Source organism: Arctopsyche grandis, chromosome 3 (assembly GCF_051622035.1).
Source record: "Arctopsyche grandis isolate Sample6627 chromosome 3, ASM5162203v2, whole genome shotgun sequence".
Lineage (NCBI taxonomy): Eukaryota > Metazoa > Arthropoda > Insecta > Trichoptera > Hydropsychidae > Arctopsyche > Arctopsyche grandis.
In genome coordinates, this window is record NC_135357.1 from 26367605 (window position 1) to 26385694 (window position 18090).

Here is an 18090-nt window from a genome sequence, read left to right on the forward strand (position 1 = left end):
GGGGTGACCTTTAAAGACTCTGTGGTATACTTGTATATTAAAATAAATAAATAAATAAATAAATAAATATATATATATATATATATATATATATATATATATATATATATATATATATATATATATATATATATATATATATATATATATATATATATATATATATATATTATATATATATATATATATATATGTATATAATTTTTTTGCACAGGATGGAAATGTAAAATGGCGGAAAGTTAACGCTGCATATACATTTAGTAGGCGGGGCTGTAACATACCAATAGGTATATACATATGTATGTATATAATAGCTAAATAATAGACAACGACGACATAATTATCACGATCCTTTCATAAAGCTCTAATAGTTCATACATAAATTAAAATCTTCCAATTTTGCAGACACGCTAAACTTTGAACTTGCCACAAAGTGACAGTAAGAATCGTTTGCAGTTCGATGCAAATGAATGATGATGAAAGGTTATAAATGTTACATATATATAGGCTATAGGAAGGAACATTATCATACGATTTGAATGGCTACGTCTTTATATAAGTTACTTAAATTATACGCCGCATAACGAGTCTTTCGTATCATTTTCTGGCGGACATGCAACATGGATTATGCAATTTTTCCGTCGAATAAACCCAACGTCGTGCGTTATCAATGTATGTAGTAAGAGCGATAATGCATAGGGAATTAGATTTCCGAAAACAGACCGACGATAATAAAACGGACATTTTCCAATGGCGATGTTTCTCGGAATCGATCTGGATTTTGACCCGCGCATCTTTCAGACGTTTTCAGGATATTTAAAACGATTCCGCAATACGGACTTAAATACATTACAATATATTATCTTCCGTTCGTATAATGATCGGACGGCATTTGCATGTTTTCCCATTCATCAGTTCCACCATTTTGTCTTTTAAAGTATACGGTGGTCGCTAACTGAAAACGGAAAAATCAAAAAGTAAATCTACCTCTATCGTATAAATACATTCAATTAAAACATTCGGTAATATATATATATATATATATATATATATATATATATATATATATATATATATATATATATATATATATATATATATATATATATTTATATATATTTATATATATATATATATATATATATATATACATATATATATTTATACATAGGTATATATAATTGATCGGTAGTTATTCACACTTAATAAGCATTTTTTTCTCGCTGATAAGCCAAAATAATGCAATAATACTGTTATGTTTTAGTTATTTAACTGCATTGATATGACACCGTTAACATTACTTCATTTTCATGAATTAATTTATCGCTTCTGATATTATTTATCAAGCTTAATTCCTGTGTAACTTTGAAGGGGTCCATTTTGATTGATTGAGAAAGATTTAAAAATATATTATCCATCTTCTATAATTTTTAAAATTTTGAACTTAAATATATTCAATTAAGTGCAATATAAAATCAATGAAAAATCTTTTTTATTTAGACAAATATTTGTACAAGTGTATAAGCATGCTTTCTCTTTCTATTGTCAGGATAGGTTAGGTTAAGTTAAGGTTGGCCCTATTAATTTAAGATTAGGTTGTTAGGGTCGGTATTATTCAGTCTCAGTGTCACACGCGAGAAGTGAGATAGTGAGACCGCATATTAAGGAAAAAACATGAAGGTAGATCGCATACTAAAGTAGATATGTGAATGACCGTACACTAAAGTAGCACCCATATGTCTTTATTCTTTTTATTGACGAAAAACACCGTTCTGGCTCAGCAATAAAATAAATAAATTTTAACAATGAAATAAAGTTTAAAAATGTTAATAAATCAGAAATATATTTTAACAATGTTAATAAATCATTGCTATGCAGTGAGGTGTAGAAGGACGTGAAGAAACGAAGCAAGTGTAAGAGGTGTAGAAGGAAAGACGAAAGCAGAAGAAATGACGAACTACGAATACACTTTCTTAGAGTGTATGTGCTTTAAAATTTGAGGACGCCTGTCAAACAATTAAAAATTTATATGTTTATAAATAAGACCAAGCTAATACAATACATAAAATATATAAATCGTTAATTGCATATGTGGAATAATTACGCAATCTCTAATATAATGACAGAAATGTATGACTGAATAGATACATACATACATATATTGGAGCGCTTTGTATGGGGGTTTCCGGAAAAGGCGACTTTGAATTCTCGTTCGTCACTTGAAACCAATTAATCAGAATTTTTAAATAAAAATAAATAAAAACCTTGAAACTTTTGATATCTTCATTGATAAAGATATCGATAATTTTGAACATTTATCAAAAACGCATTAAATTCGTTTTCTAATTACTAAATTAAATAACTTGTATACAGCGCCACATTAGGATAACACGATATGGAACCGATAGCGCTTATCACAAGGAAGAATGTATCACGTAAAAATATCTGATGGATACATACATACATACATACATGATACTTTGTACTTTAAATTACGTCAAAAGTTCAAATGGAATCATTGAAATATGTTAGACGATTTATCTTCAAGTCTAATCAAGGCTCTCGATGACTAATAAAGCTTTTGCGAAATTGAATAAATCAATAATATTAAAAAAAAATACACAGACACACAAACACACACACACACATTTTTTCTAGATCATAAAAACGTGATCAGTAATCGATTCTGAGTTCGAATCAGTCAAAATATCGAGTTCAAATTTTAGCATGATCACAAAACTTCATCTATTGTTACTACGTACATAGATAAAGTAAATTTTGTTTAGTTTACCCTAACAACACGAAAGCAGTAGCGACACGAAAACATTTGAAATTATTGCGTTGCAATGCCACTCATTCCCATTTTTCCCGTTTCCGTTCCCGTTTTTGGCCGATTTTTTTTCACAGTAAGTTTCCCGGACATGCATACAATAAATCCTTAAATTTCCATCGTACAATAACGCATGCAATTCCCGTTCCCGTTCCCGTTTCTCGATGCGTTTCGATAAGTGAATGTTTCAGTTTCAAATTAATACTTAATAATCAAATTAAATTATATTAAAGTATAGGAACGCATATGTGATAGACGGACAAATATTGATTTATATATATATATATATATATATATATATATATATATATATATATATATATATATATATATATATATATATATATATATATATATATATATATATATATATATATATATATGTAAGTATCTTTCGTTGGGTACTTCGTAAACAAAACAAAGTTTCTATGACGACAATGCAATTGGTTGAATATAATATTTTTTTCAAAAAATCAAATGAATATGTACATACTATTAGATACGCGATGTTTAAGCTGTTTCTATTACAAATACTGAGCGAAGCCGGGTAAAACTATGTAGTATATAATACATCGCAGATTTTTCTGAAAATTAATAATTAACAAGTCCTTGATCGTGCAACGTCAAGTCGACACGGCCAAGTCGCAATTTTTCCAACCTAATCGATACTTTGATATAATATTCATATAAATTTTCTTCGGTGAAGCCTACTACCTTGACGATATTACTTATCTGACGATGGGATTAAACTGTATGGAATGCATCTACAGAAGGTTTAAAAAACATATATAATTTAAAGTAAAACAATTTAAATTCAGCTTTTACCAATTACATACTAAAAATTTCACTTAATTCATTTTTATTATGAAAAATTACTGTCGTAGTAAAATGTAAAATTTTGAATTCAATCATGGTGTATCAAAAATTTTACTAAAAGACATATGATTAATCAATTAAGTTTAGTCTGTGGTATATTTATACACGAGTAAACACAGTTAAAAATAAAAACAACATTTTAGATAATGAACGTATGTACATACAAGGGCGGCTCGTGACTTTAAAAGCAGGTAGGGCGCGGGGAGGCTAAAGCTTCCCTTCCCCCCATATATTTATTTTTTCCAACTTTTTAGCTAACATTTTATGTAAGGAAAATTAATTTTTTTAACAAATTATTGACCTCGTTCATTGTGTTCTGAAAAAGCAAAAATTTTATTAATAAAACATATTTTATGATAAAATTGTCATATTTTGATTGAAAATTGTATAACTTAAAACTTCAAAAATGGTATAATTGAAAAATTGGAAATTTTATAACCAAAATATAGTTGAAATTTCGAAAAACATTGATGTAGTCGTGTATTTTTCGAATCGAATAGAGAATATAGACGATCGGGGCTGGCGTATTCTGCCCCAAAGAGACCTTTACGCAGCCAACTAAAAGCGACTTTCTGTATACGGTACAGTTTTTTTTTCTCTGCTTCAACAGACTGTCTACAGTCTACACTATACACACAATACCACTCACAAATTCCAGATTAGCAAGTAAACTGAAGCTGGCGACCACGGGACCACGGCAGAAAGCGACTGTCTGAACTGAATTACGAACCGGTTCTGCTCACCACATGATGAGCGGGATAAACAAAAACTTGTGAGACACCAACTATAAGCAAAATTTATTATCTTTTTTGGTTGGGAGGAATGTGTGTGGGGCAGTGCCTAAGTTGCTCTTAAAGATGAGCCGCCACTAAGCACATCTGTGTATGTATCAATATACATATGTACATACATATCTATATGTATGTATATACTTGATTTGAAATAAATTTACTCAAAAATATTTATCTCCATGTATGTAATATTTTAAATAAACCAGCGACATGGACGAGTGGTTAGCATGTCTAGCTAAGGTCAGTGTGGTTTGAGTTCGAGTCACACTGGTTGCTGCCGGCCAGACCTTGTTTTTGTAACCAGGTCGGTCGTTTCTTATCAGAGTTTGCCAATTTTTCTGAATTTCATTGAAACGATTCCTGCAAAATAAGCTTTCCCTCCCCATTTTTCTCGCGAAATCTTGAGTCATTGTGTTATATTTCCGATTTCGCCAGGTTTCTCTCCATAGATGTCTCTGTGGATGTTTATTGTATATAAATTCGTATTGTTACTTGAAAATGTTATTGATCATATTGTATACGATGTTTATTGATCGTATTGTATACGATGTTTGCAATGTCTGACCATATACATATGTCAAGTATAAGTTTCGATTTATGTAATAATTATGTATTAAATATATATAATTTCTTGAGTCTTAATCTGTTTACTGTAGAGCCCGGATAACCAAGGTGCCGTTTATTGTTCAAATGTTGTAAATGCATTGTTAAAGTTTTGCCGAACCTTTTTTACAACGCATTTACAACAATTGAACAATAAGCGGCACCTTGGCTATCCGTACTCTTTACGCTTTGGGGCAATATTTTGGGCGAGTGTGCATGATTAATTGAAAAATAAAATAAAATATATTTCCCTCTTCAAATTTTGTTTTATTTAGAATCAGTTCTAGTTAATATAAACGATATATAGTTAATATAAACAGCTTAAACATGGCGAATCTGAAAATTTATTTGAATCAAAAAAATATAATATTCAACTAATTGAATTGTCGTCATAGAAACTTTGTTTTGATTACGAAGTTCGTAACCAAAGATACTTACTTACATAGTCTCTCTCGAAATTATGATATATATTTAGAATGAGTCCATCTATTATTTACCCTTGAAGTATAATACTGTAATATGATGTACATATATAATGTATTTAATCGTATTGAAACTTTCACACATATATATGTATATTGAAAATTTTACACATAAGTTAAAATAAAACAATCTTTAACAAACGAATACGTAAAAAAATTTCAATGTGCATACGACGAATGAAAAATGTCATTTGAAATTCTAAAAGGTTTTCCAACATTTTCCTTTGGAGAACCAGTTTAATTTTTTGGCATCGACAGCCTCGTGTCTACAAATTGCATAAAATTTGATCCGTATATAAAAAAAACGCATCTAAAGCTTATCAAACCGATAGTAAAACAGCCCTAGACAGGCTGTTCGGCAATCAGTCTGCTCCCAACTCGCGCCACAGCCGCTAGTGCTGACCAGTGGCTCATCATATCGCCAAAATATTTGCAAGGATACCCAACTATATCAATATAACACTCCGTTTCATTTCATCAAATCCATCATCGATTACTCGCAGATATAATTCAGAAGCGTTCAGAATATTTCGAATCCTCAACTTATATGTGACGTATCGTAAGTATATGAATTAACTAGCATATGATATGACATATTCTCCTTTCATACAAAAAATATTTATTATATGATACACTTTTTAATTTGGTATAACTTTTACTACGTACTAACTACTGTATTATATGTATCATACACACATCTGAACAAGTATACACATACATACAAGCACATACATATATGTATATATATATATATATATATGTGTGTGTGTATATATATATATATATATATGTACACATATGTATCAATCCTAGCATTTTGTACAGGAATATTTTGTAATTTAGTAATTTACTAAATGAATAGTAACATCATTTGAAAAAATACTTCAAGTCAATAAATAAAGTTAAATGATTTTTAATATTAATATAATTCTAATAAAGCACGTTCACATATGTATGAATTATTTGTTTATATATGTTTATATTATACATATGTAGTATACTGTTGGATAATCCGAAATAATTTTTTTTCTTTCTGATAAAATATTCCTAATGCAGATACTGGGATACTCTTTTAATACATATTATTAATTAAATTTGTGTATTTTGTTTCCTTTGAAGAATATTTTTTCTTATATCAATGCAAATTACTCCAAATGATTTACTTACTCCAATAAATCATCAATAGAAATCGGTGACTAATGCAATTGATATTTTCTTCTTCATTTATATATTGAAACCCCGAATTAATTAAATCACACTCTCACCATTTTTCGATACTCCATCGTTATTTACATGGCCTTGTACATAAATTCCCGATTATTCATACATTTTGGATATTTCACTTATCTCGGGTTCGTTAGAATCATATCTCTTTCTAAGTTTGAAAACAATTTCCTCTACGATAGATTGAATGTTTTGGCTTTGCTTTGAGTTACTCTATATTAATATACATACATATGTATGTATGTACACAGGAGCGGCTTGTGATCTTAAAATCAAGTGGGATACGAGGAAGCTAAAGCCAACCCCCACTACATATATGTATATTTTTTCAAAAAAATCTAACTTAATATATTTTTAATAACATTTTATGCAAGGAATATGCCTTATTTAGAAAATTATCGACTTCGTTCATTATGTGTTCTAAAAAATCGAAAATGTATTATATTATATTTATAAATAAACATTTAATGATAAAAATGAAAAAATTGCCATATTGTGTTTGCAAATTAGGCACACTTTGTAAAACATAGTTGAAATGTCGAAAAGTTTTTCGAATCGTATAGAAAATATAGACAAACGGGACTGGCGTATTCTGTCCCAAAGAGACCTTTACGCAGTCAAACTAAAAGTTACTCTCTGTATACGGAAATACGGATCATTTTTCTCTGCCTCAACTGTCTCTAAACAGAGTACCACTCGCAAGTTCCAGAGTAGTAGCAAACCGAAGCTGGCAACCACGGGACCACGGCAAATAAACGACTGCCCCGAACTGGATTACGAACCGGTTCAAATCATCGCGAAGTGAGTAGGATAAAGAAACACTTTTTAAATCTTGAAAAGTCACCAATACCAATATTCAAAATGTATATTTTTTGGTTAGGATAAATTTGTGTGGGGTAGTACCCCGGTTGCCCTAAAAGACGAGCCTATAAATATGTATGTATATAGCACCCAATATCGTAATTTTTGTTAACAATGGTTTTAAGAAGATCAGAATGGTGACGTTGTTTCCTTGGTGAAATATTAGTATCTCATCTATATTAAACATATATAAAAATGAATGTATGTGTGTGTGTGTGTGTGTCTCGAATAGGCTGCTAAACCACTGAACCGATTACGATGAAACTTTCAGGATTTGTTGTGTGCATGTCCGGGAAGAATACTGTGAAAAAAACTGGAAAAAACGCTTACGGAAACGGGAAAAACAGGAATGAGTGTAATTGCAACGCAATCATTTCAAATGTGTTCGCTACCTGCGTTTTTCCGACAAATGGGAACGGGAACGGGAATTGCATGCGTTATTATGGCATTGCAACGCATGCCGGGGTTCAACTATATATACATATATAAAAATATTGCCAACATAAGATAATATTTTGGTTTTATATATAATATAATATGCTTTTGTTCATTTAAAAAAATATATATTTAATTTTAATAAATACTTAAATTCATTTACGGATAATGCATTAATTGGATAATCTGCGACCGGAAAAATGAGAGTATAATTTACTTTAGGAAGACTAAGAATGTAATAAACTGTAATAAAAATGATTCGGTGATTACTGGTCACAAATTACTCGTCACAAAGTCACTAAAATCTCTATAACGGAACATCTGGCAGCCGAAAAGTCCATCATACTAACGATAACAATCATAGTAACGAGAACTTGAGTGCCAAATATTGTGTATTCGCGATTTTCATGGCAAAAATTGTCTTTGTGACCACCCCAATGTGACGAATAGTCCAATTACCAATAAAAATAACCAGTAAAAACTAGATTGAAAAATTAAGTAAAAAATACGCTTATTTAAATACGTACTATTATCGTTTTCTTTATAATAAATATCGGTCTCATTTTAATTTTTGCTGATGTACATATATTCTTATAAGACAAATTAACTTGAAAGTAAATTTGACGCAGTTTCAGTTATTTCAATTATTTTGTACGCAGCAATTCTTTCAAAAACTTGCAACGTCATGTGAACCCCCTATTTTTATTTTTTTGCTTAAATGATAGAATACTCGTAACACCATACCGAATATTTCCGGAAAAACGGTCGATTATCTATTGTATCGTTAAGTGAAATGATAAAACTAACGATAAGTCGGGTTCATGATCATCTGATATTAGTTTTGGGAAAATATAACAAATCTTCATTTGGATTCAGATTTGAATTTGCACGTACTCTTCCTTTGGCTTGTACCACTCATCCCTACACCTCGTTAGTTTTTGGATCTATTCACTTTTACACTCAAATGTCTCAACAAAAAATGTCTTTTGTTCTATTTCACTTTAAATTTCCAGACATCATTGAAATGGCAACGATGCATGTCGTCCTTAAACAGATATTAGTATTTTTTTTTATTGAAGGTGACAATGTGTCTTTTCTCTGCATAACAAATTCATGTTGATCCAATATCGACGGCGCGATAACACTTGAATAAAACATTGTATCTTTTATTTAAATCGACGTTTATCTTATTTTTTGTATATATCTACATACCATAGTTTCGTATGTATCTACATACCATAGGTTCGTATGTATCTAGCCATACCATACCATATGTATCTACATACCATAGTTTCGTATGTATCTAGCTGCCTCCATAGTTTTGGATTTCGCTCAGTTCATTTCAAATGAATTCAAAGTCTTGGGTTATTTTAACTCTATTCAGTTTAAATTCTTACCTTTTAGCATTTTTACATTGAATAATTTCGTGTGTATATAAAATTAATTGTATGTAAAGGTAATACACCATAAACATTTATAGGTATATAAAACAACCATTTTATGAAATGTATTTTACAGATTAATTCTATAGATATCAAAACAAATAAACCTTTACAATATAAACCTAACTTTGGTTGACTTTTTATTTGGTATGGAATGTGCAAGTTTTGCAATATTATTAAATACTAGTGTTGTACCCGATGAAATATCATCGCATGGGTGTTGGCAAATTAAGTTATTAAATAAAAAAAAAATTAAAAGAAATGTATCGGTCCTGTGTTCGATCCGCACGTGGTCGAATTTTTTTCAAATACCTTTTGAATATATTTAATTTAATATTTATATTTAATTGATTAATATGAAAAAAATATGCTAAAAACTACCTAACTACATATAATTGATATAAAAAATAAATAAATTTATTAATTAATTAATTAAATACATTTTCAATAGATGGCGCCAAATACTCAGAGACTTAGCACCTATCTATTAGCCTAGATGAAACATCGGTAGCAAATAGTATATATGTGTTTATTTAGAATTTTTTTCTTTCGTGATTTTATTTGTACATTTTGTTGGCAGTGGTTTAGCTGTGAAGTACATAAATACATATGTCGAATCGAAACGACTATTATAGTACGGCGTGCGTTATCTCAGATACACACACAGACAGAATAGTGATATTCAGGGGCGGCTCGTCCATGTGGGCTGCGGGGCTGCAGTCCCCCCCAGTACAGTACAAATGCATGCTATTTTTGTCGTTTACATAGGCTGCGGGCTGCAGACCTCCCAGTATAGTACATTACATATGCATGCTATTTTTGTTTTCATTTGATCACCGGTTTGGTAAACGAGCTACTACAGCCTGATTAATCTCTGCAGCCCCACCACTATGAATTTTCACGAGCCGCTACTGGTGATATTATATGATTTTATTGATTGAATTTATGATTATGATCTTAAAACATATATGAACATACATACATAAATATGTAAAATTTACTCACTTTGATTTCAAAACAATATGTAATACTTTTTATTTCTGATTTATGTCATATTCAATAAATTATTTTGTTTTAAACCGAAGGAACTAACCAAATTTAATAATTAGTGTGTATAGGAACTATTTTGTATGCACATATCTTGTACTCAAGGTGCAAATAATATAAACGCTTACTCATCATCAATCAGTTCACAGTTACAACACCTACTATAATTTAAACCCACAATTTAACGCATAGAGTTGCATATAAGTTACACTAACATAATATATGTAACTAAAATAATAATTTAGAAAAATATGCATACATACATACATATATTAAATAAAAAATGTACATACATATATTAAATTAAAAAAAAATTGATAACACTAATGATACTAAATAAGTACAGTATCTTTCAGAAATTTATAAAATATATATTATTTTTAGTTCAAGATGGAAAACATAACGGTGGATATAGATCTGTGTACGAGTCTCCTAAGCAACATGTCGAATAAGTCCAGCGGAAAGACTGGCTATGATGCGATATTAGAAATAATAACGGAAATGACTACGAATCGTGGCGATTCTTTATCATCTTTTGGACCCGAAATAGTCACCTCTATTTTAGGAATTTCATATTTCATATTCAAACTATTTGTCGAAACTATCACTTCAATGGGCTTTGGTTTATCGAGCTTTTTTATCCTCATTCTTTCCATATATTATGGATATAAAGTATTGATAAAGCCATTCAATTATATACAGGTAGCTAGCGTTGTTGATATTTAAAATGTCAATTAGTTGTTGGTATGCAAAAATTTGTTAATAATGAAATTTTACAGGACTTGAACTTACCTGGAGAGACAGAAATGAGGCGTGACATGATTAATTTAAGAAGAAGAATGAGGAAAATGGGAACAAAGTTGCCACCGCCATATCCAAATGGATGGTTTGCACTTTTGGAATCGGTCGAATTGAAAGTCGGAGAAGTCAAACAAGTTGATAGCATCGGTACATATTTTTACTGAAACTATATACATAATTTTAAATTATATTCAACGACTATAAATATATTTTTTCATTTCTAGGGGAAAACTTTGCGGTTTTTAGGACATTGGATGGCAAGGTTCATGTTACAGATGCTTATTGTCCGCATTTGGGTGCAAGTTTAGCCGTCGGTGGCACTATACAGGGAGATTGTATTGAATGTCCGTTTCATAAATGGAGATTCAATTCTACAAGTGGAAAATGCGTTTCAATACCCAATATTGAGACAGGTATTTTTAAAACATATAATATAATTTTTATAATAATTTCATGTTTTTTTGAGTTACAAAGTTACTGTCAGAGAGTAAAATTTTATCTATTTTAATACAAATTCAAACCAATCTACATTTCATAAATTGAATGATCTTGAATAGTTTGATAATAATCTCTTTCAAAACATCAGTTTAATAATCTTTATTTACATAAGATCAATATCATTGTTTATACACGATCAATATTAAATTTCAATGATGATAAGCTTGTTTTTATTTGAAATAATAATTTATTATGTTTCCAAAAATTATATTGATAGAAGAATTTCCCAGAATTTTATGGATTACTTACAATTTTACGTCATGCCCGTTGTTGCTGGAACAGTTGGGACTTTATGTCCCTAATAACTATGTGCGTGGTAGCCATCATAATTTGATAGTTGTACCTCCTGCTCGCACAGTTCTTTTTCGAATGGCTCCTATTCCAAGAGCTATTCCACTCCTCAATGAAATCGTTGCTGCTGTACCTGAATGCGATATTTTCCACCTAAGTGTACGTAGATTGTCGGATATTATTTTAACATATTTATCTGGTAACCTACGCTCATCATTAATCTCTTAATTTGAATGTGATGTATGTATGTGTGGAATCTTAATCTACTCTCTTCCATTTGGGCCTCGCAGGGATATTTTGTATTTGTAGCTTGTTCTTATTTATCGGAACAGGCTGCAGGTGCAAGACATTCCCATGTTTGTATTTTTATTTATTTTTATTTTAATTATTACTTTAAATTTTTTTATGATTGTGTTAAATGCTGTATTGTTTTTTACTTTTCTTTTGTTTTTGTAATTTTTTGATCTATTAATTTTATTTTTTGTTTTCTCCCTCTCTTATTTTAATATTTTACTATGTAGGCCATTGTGGCGCATTAGATTCTTCCTGTAATGTCATAATGGTCAAAAACGTTAAATAAATCTGTATATATACATATATAAAATTGAATGTATGTGTGTGTATGTGTCTCGTATAGGATTCTAAGCCACTGAACCGATTAAGATGGAACTTTCAGGATTCGCTGTATGCATTTCCGGGAAGATTACTGTGAAAAAAAAACGAGAAAAAACCTCTTACAAAATATTCAGATTTTACTAACGCGAAAGTAAAGCTATCCCGCCTTAAACGCATCACGCCGCGAGTGTGACAATAATCGCGCCACGCCTACCTCGCACTCGAATGTACTGACCATTCAGAGCTGCACCACAAACATAATGGATGACCTACGTCAACAAATATATCTATACATATGTATAAAATTGAATGTCTGTGGCACGGGAATTGCACGCGTTATTGTGGAATGGCAACGCATGCCGGGTTCAGCTAGTAAATAAATAAAAATAAATTTTGTTTATTTTTCGCAGTTCCTCGTGGAGTTGGATTAAAAGTTTGGACAAGCATTGAAATCGATGAAGCCATATTTGTTTGGTATGATAAAGAAGGGCGGTCCCCAGACTGGGAGATACCTGCCGTTGAAGACATAAAAAAAGGCAATTGGATATATCACGCAAGAAATGAATTTCTTATCTCCAGTCATATACAAGTACAATTAATTATTTTGTTAATTAAATATAATGATTAATTTATAATCAAGATTTTAATCAAACTTTTGTTTTTACTATTTATAAGGATATACCAGAAAATGGCGCTGATGTTGCTCATCTTAATGCAATACATTCAGATCATTTGATGGCTGGTAAATCATTACCAACCACAGACTGCTGGAACGCTCTCGGTAATATTATAGTTATTATACAAACATAGACAAAACTCTCAATTAGTATGTAATATTCAAAAAATTTAATTTTGTTTTAACAGGTTTCCATGAATGGAATGGAAAGTGGGAAAGTACTGATATTCCTCACGAAGCACGAGTCTCAATAACGCATGAAGTTAAGCTTTTTAATAGATTTACCATGATCAAATTCGACGTAGAAGCAAGACAGGTATTTTTATGTACATTCAACATATTTTATATTTAAAACTATTTTCATAAGCAATATTTTAATTATTACAGATTGGTGCAAGCTATGTGCAATTAAAGCTGAGTCATCGATTTGGTAGAGTTATATTTTTGCAAACCGTAACACCTTTGGAGCCATTACTTCAAAAAGTTGTTCATAGAGTATATGCACCATGGTACATAAGACCGCTTGCTAATTTTATGATGTGGGGAGAGACAGTTATGGTAATTTGTTGCTTTATAATAAAATTATATTTTTAAAATAAAATGTATCTAATCTGTGTTAAAAAAAATATTTTAGTTCCATCGAGATGTGATGATATGGAATAAAAAACAGTTCGTACATAATCCTCAGTTGGTGAAAACTGATAAATGTATTAAAGCTTTTAGATCTTGGTTTCAACAATTTTATACGGAAAACAGCATCACTTTTAAAGATGCTATTTTAGGACCAAAAAAGGATTTAATTGACTGGTAGTACACAAAAATGTAGACTGATTTGAATATGTGAAATGGTTGTATTACTCTTATTGAACGGTGAACACATTAAATAGTTTCCAATTATTCAATAGGATGATTAGTGAGAATTTAGTTAGTTAGTTTGCACATTATAGTTTAGGATTTATATTATATTATTGATACATTATGTATAAGGATTTCAAAACTTCTATTGAATTGGAAAACAAAATCTTATAACTATTTGTATATGTAATAGGAAAGTAATCTCTGATATCTACATAATTATTTATGAATGTTCCCAAATATACAGATTTCTAAATATTTCGGAAGTCATCACGATATATATACATATATATATATATATATATATATATATATATATATATATATATATATATATATATATATATATATATATATATATATATATATATATTTGTAGTTTTATTTAATACATCATGATATTATCTCATATTAAATAGATTCAATTAGAATGTTTTTCAATAGATTTGTATGTCGTCTTATATTTTTGATAGTGTGTGCTTATTATGTCCGGCACTTATCTATTATGATGTTTTTGTTACTAAATTTTTTATCTAATAAATACTTTGAAACAACAAACAGTTATATTAAAACCATTTATTTATCAAATAAAACATAATATACATATACATATATGCACCTTATTAGAAAACTTTTAATATAATACTATTATATACATATTTTGTTATATTAAGTGAACTCTTATGATAAATTATAAATAAAAATGAAATTTAATGTCTAGTTACATATATTATTACTTCTACTACCTGTAATATAAGAATAAATGATTGTTTCATGTTACTTTAAATTCGCATCTCTCAGTTGATTTCATATATTACATTAAAATATAAGATATTGAATTTTTACAGGTCTAATTAAACCATTTTTCATTTAAGTTGAAAAAAACTTAATATTTGATTTCAAACTCATCCACTAAATAGACTAAATTTTTTAAATAGTCGCAAGAATCACATAATTTGCAACTATTCACCATTTACTGTTTGGTGAAGGCCTCTCCACCAGGCTTCTATTCGTTGCGTGGCCCTCCTTGCATCCGTTTACATGCTCTCATATAAATTTATTTAGACTAACTTAGAGAATCAATTATATTGATCCATAAAGTCATCAATATGAGACTAGATAATTTTTTTTCGCACCGGGTTCCCCATCTGGAGGAAGCTGGCATTGTATGCATACACAGTGGCAGACTGGCCATACAAGCGAACATGCCCGATGGCATGTGGGCCCCACTATCTGTTAAATATGGGCCCTCAGTAAAACTATTTCACGTGTGTAAAAATTTATAGGATATTGCACTTTGGGACCTAAAGTTTGGGTATTTCAACAAAGCAAATTTCTTACGATATACACAAACAACTAATATCTGCTTTAGCAGCCCAAGGATCGGTTAACTTTTTTTATTAGGCTCGAAATGTAAGTTTCAACATTTGCGTGGGCCCTTTTGCTGGGCCCATTTCTAACCTCAATATTATGTATATACCAATACCTATGTAACAATTACCTACTGAAATAAAAATGGGAATAAACAAATTTCCGTGAATTATTCCGTGAATTTTGATAGGACGATTCGCCATCAACCAGCGATTTAAATTTACTTCATACTTTCAAAATAACATTTGGTTATACTTCGACGATTTAAATACACAATTTTAAACAGTTTCCGAATATAAAATCTATTCGTAATCTAGACACATCCATGTATATAGAAATATAGGATAGGGGCCCCCTCCCCAAAATCCCGATTTTCGCATGATCACAAAACTTTATCTATTGTTATTACGTACATATGTATGTATGTATGTACATAGATAAAGTGAAAAGACAGTCGGTAGAAATTAAGTTAATTGATAGTGTTTTAGTGACTCGGTTTGATGGTCGATTTTTGTTGACCATGTGAAGATTTTTAGAAAAAAATTTTCGCCTGCGGCGCTTTTTTTACTTTTTACATAATATTTTTTTATAATTATTCTATCAAAAATAAGCTTATTTTTTTCATATTTTATAACTCAATAAGGTGTATGCAAAGAATATTTTCCATTTTTATTCCGATATAAAAAAGATTGTTTTCTACCGAAAGTAAAAGCCGCTTTTATGCCGCATTCTTTTATGATGCATTCTATTTACCTAGGACAAGGGTTAAAAAGAAATATACAATGTAATTTATGGATCTATTTTGCTTTTGCCATTTTTCTTGTACTTAAATTTGTTTATTCCCATTTTTGAAAATTTTATTTTTTTTTACCCTTGATTTTTAGCGTGATGGAAAGAAGAAAATTTTGTTATATGGGGGAGGGGACAAATTTTTTTAACCCTGGGTGGGCCCACTTTGACTCATGGCATGCACTAATTTCAGTCCCATTCCGCCACTGTGCATACATATGTACTTTGAAAAACCTTTCCAATGGAGAATGAGACGCTTGTTATTACCAATATACATAAGAGCCGTGCGAAGAGAGCGGCGGCCCCGGTATCACATCGGCGCTAAAATTTAAAATTAACAGTAAATAAATACTTTTATTCAATTATAGTTTACATACATATGTATGTACATTAATATATTGTGATAAATAAGCTTTTGAATTTATATTTGTTGTAACCTAAAGAAAACATTTTTTCAATTTACATATTTTTGTATTTTTTCTTAACAATTTAAAGTACCCGAGTGCCATTTTTATTTACACGGTTTAATTGGATTTTAAGATATATCGGTTATTGTCCAGCTCATTATACAACCAATACATACTTGCTGTTAGTATATATTCAGCAAGTTTGTATTGGTTGTACAATGTATTGGACAATAACCGATGTATCCTAAAATCCAAATAAACCTTGTAAATAAAAATGACACTCAGGTGCTTTTTTATTTCCGGTATCCATATTTACATACGGTTAATTATCAAGAATTTGTACATATGTATATTATATTAAAAAGATGTATGTACTTACATACATATATAAAAAAAAAGGAGGGAAAGGAGCGCCACCAAATTTTCTTACATTTTCTTACTCATTAAAACTAAGATACACCTTGTAATAAAAATAAATACTGTTGTAAATCTGAGAAATTCCAGCAAAATCCTACCGAGAAGCTTCAATGTCCGATCCCGCCTCCCATAAGCGAGTCGCTGAATTCATGTTTGTAATCCATAGATATAGAATAATATAGATGGGGCCTGACGCTCGAAGTTTATATCCCTTTTGAAGAGTGCAATCAAAATAAAAACCTTTTAAAAAGGAGTGCAATCTTTAAACTACCAAAACGAAACTACCCAAAAGTACCATAAGAAATAAATGTAGCATTTATAAATCCATTATATTTCATTTATCATTAAATTCACAATATTCCTAAATTTAGGGGGGGTAAGTGCCCCCTATGCCCCCCCCCCCCCAAATGACGTCCTTGATTAGTTAGCTTCTAATTAAGAAGATCCATTATCATTTTGACCTTCCTTTTTTTTATTCATTCATTCCTCCGCATATTTTACCCCCCGCACCTCCCCAGTTATATGGTCCTCTTTCTCTAGGCAAATCTTATACCTACATATGTTGAAATCCTGTGCGCTCCGTTCTACCAGCTCGCAATATCTCGACTCATTTTTTCAACTTTTCGTCTGCTAAACAGGAGTTTGTATATTGTATACTAAAATGTTTTTTCTATACATGTGTAGGAATCTCGTCGTCGTCATCGTCATCGAAACCTTCGAGAATATTCCGCAACAACAAAATACATCGAGCGGAACACCATCAAGCATTCCAGAAAATT

The 18090-nt window shown here is 30.2% G+C and overlaps 1 protein-coding gene across 1 annotated transcript; it reads left to right on the top strand.

Annotated features, from left to right (window-relative positions):
- Positions 1–11376: 11376 nt before the first annotated feature.
- Positions 11377–14283, top strand: nvd (cholesterol 7-desaturase nvd). Its single transcript, XM_077427429.1, has 7 exons — positions 11377–11539; positions 11617–11805; positions 13207–13385; positions 13472–13577; positions 13661–13788; positions 13860–14030; positions 14107–14283. Exons 1-7 carry the CDS (start codon positions 11398–11400, stop codon positions 14281–14283), a joined length of 1092 nt encoding a protein of 363 aa, XP_077283555.1. The 5' UTR covers positions 11377–11397.
- Positions 14284–18090: the final 3807 nt, after the last annotated feature.

Excerpts from the sequence above, each read along its gene's own strand:
- nvd (XM_077427429.1), top strand. The coding sequence starts at position 11,398 with ATGAGGCGTGACATGATTAATTTAAGAAGAAGAATGAGGAAAATGGGA. Across the intron at positions 13,578-13,660 it reads AGACTGCTGGAACGCTCTCG|GTTTCCATGAATGGAATGGA; the intron begins GTAATATTATAG and ends TTGTTTTAACAG. Across the intron at positions 14,031-14,106 it reads TGTGGGGAGAGACAGTTATG|TTCCATCGAGATGTGATGAT; the intron begins GTAATTTGTTGC and ends AAAATATTTTAG.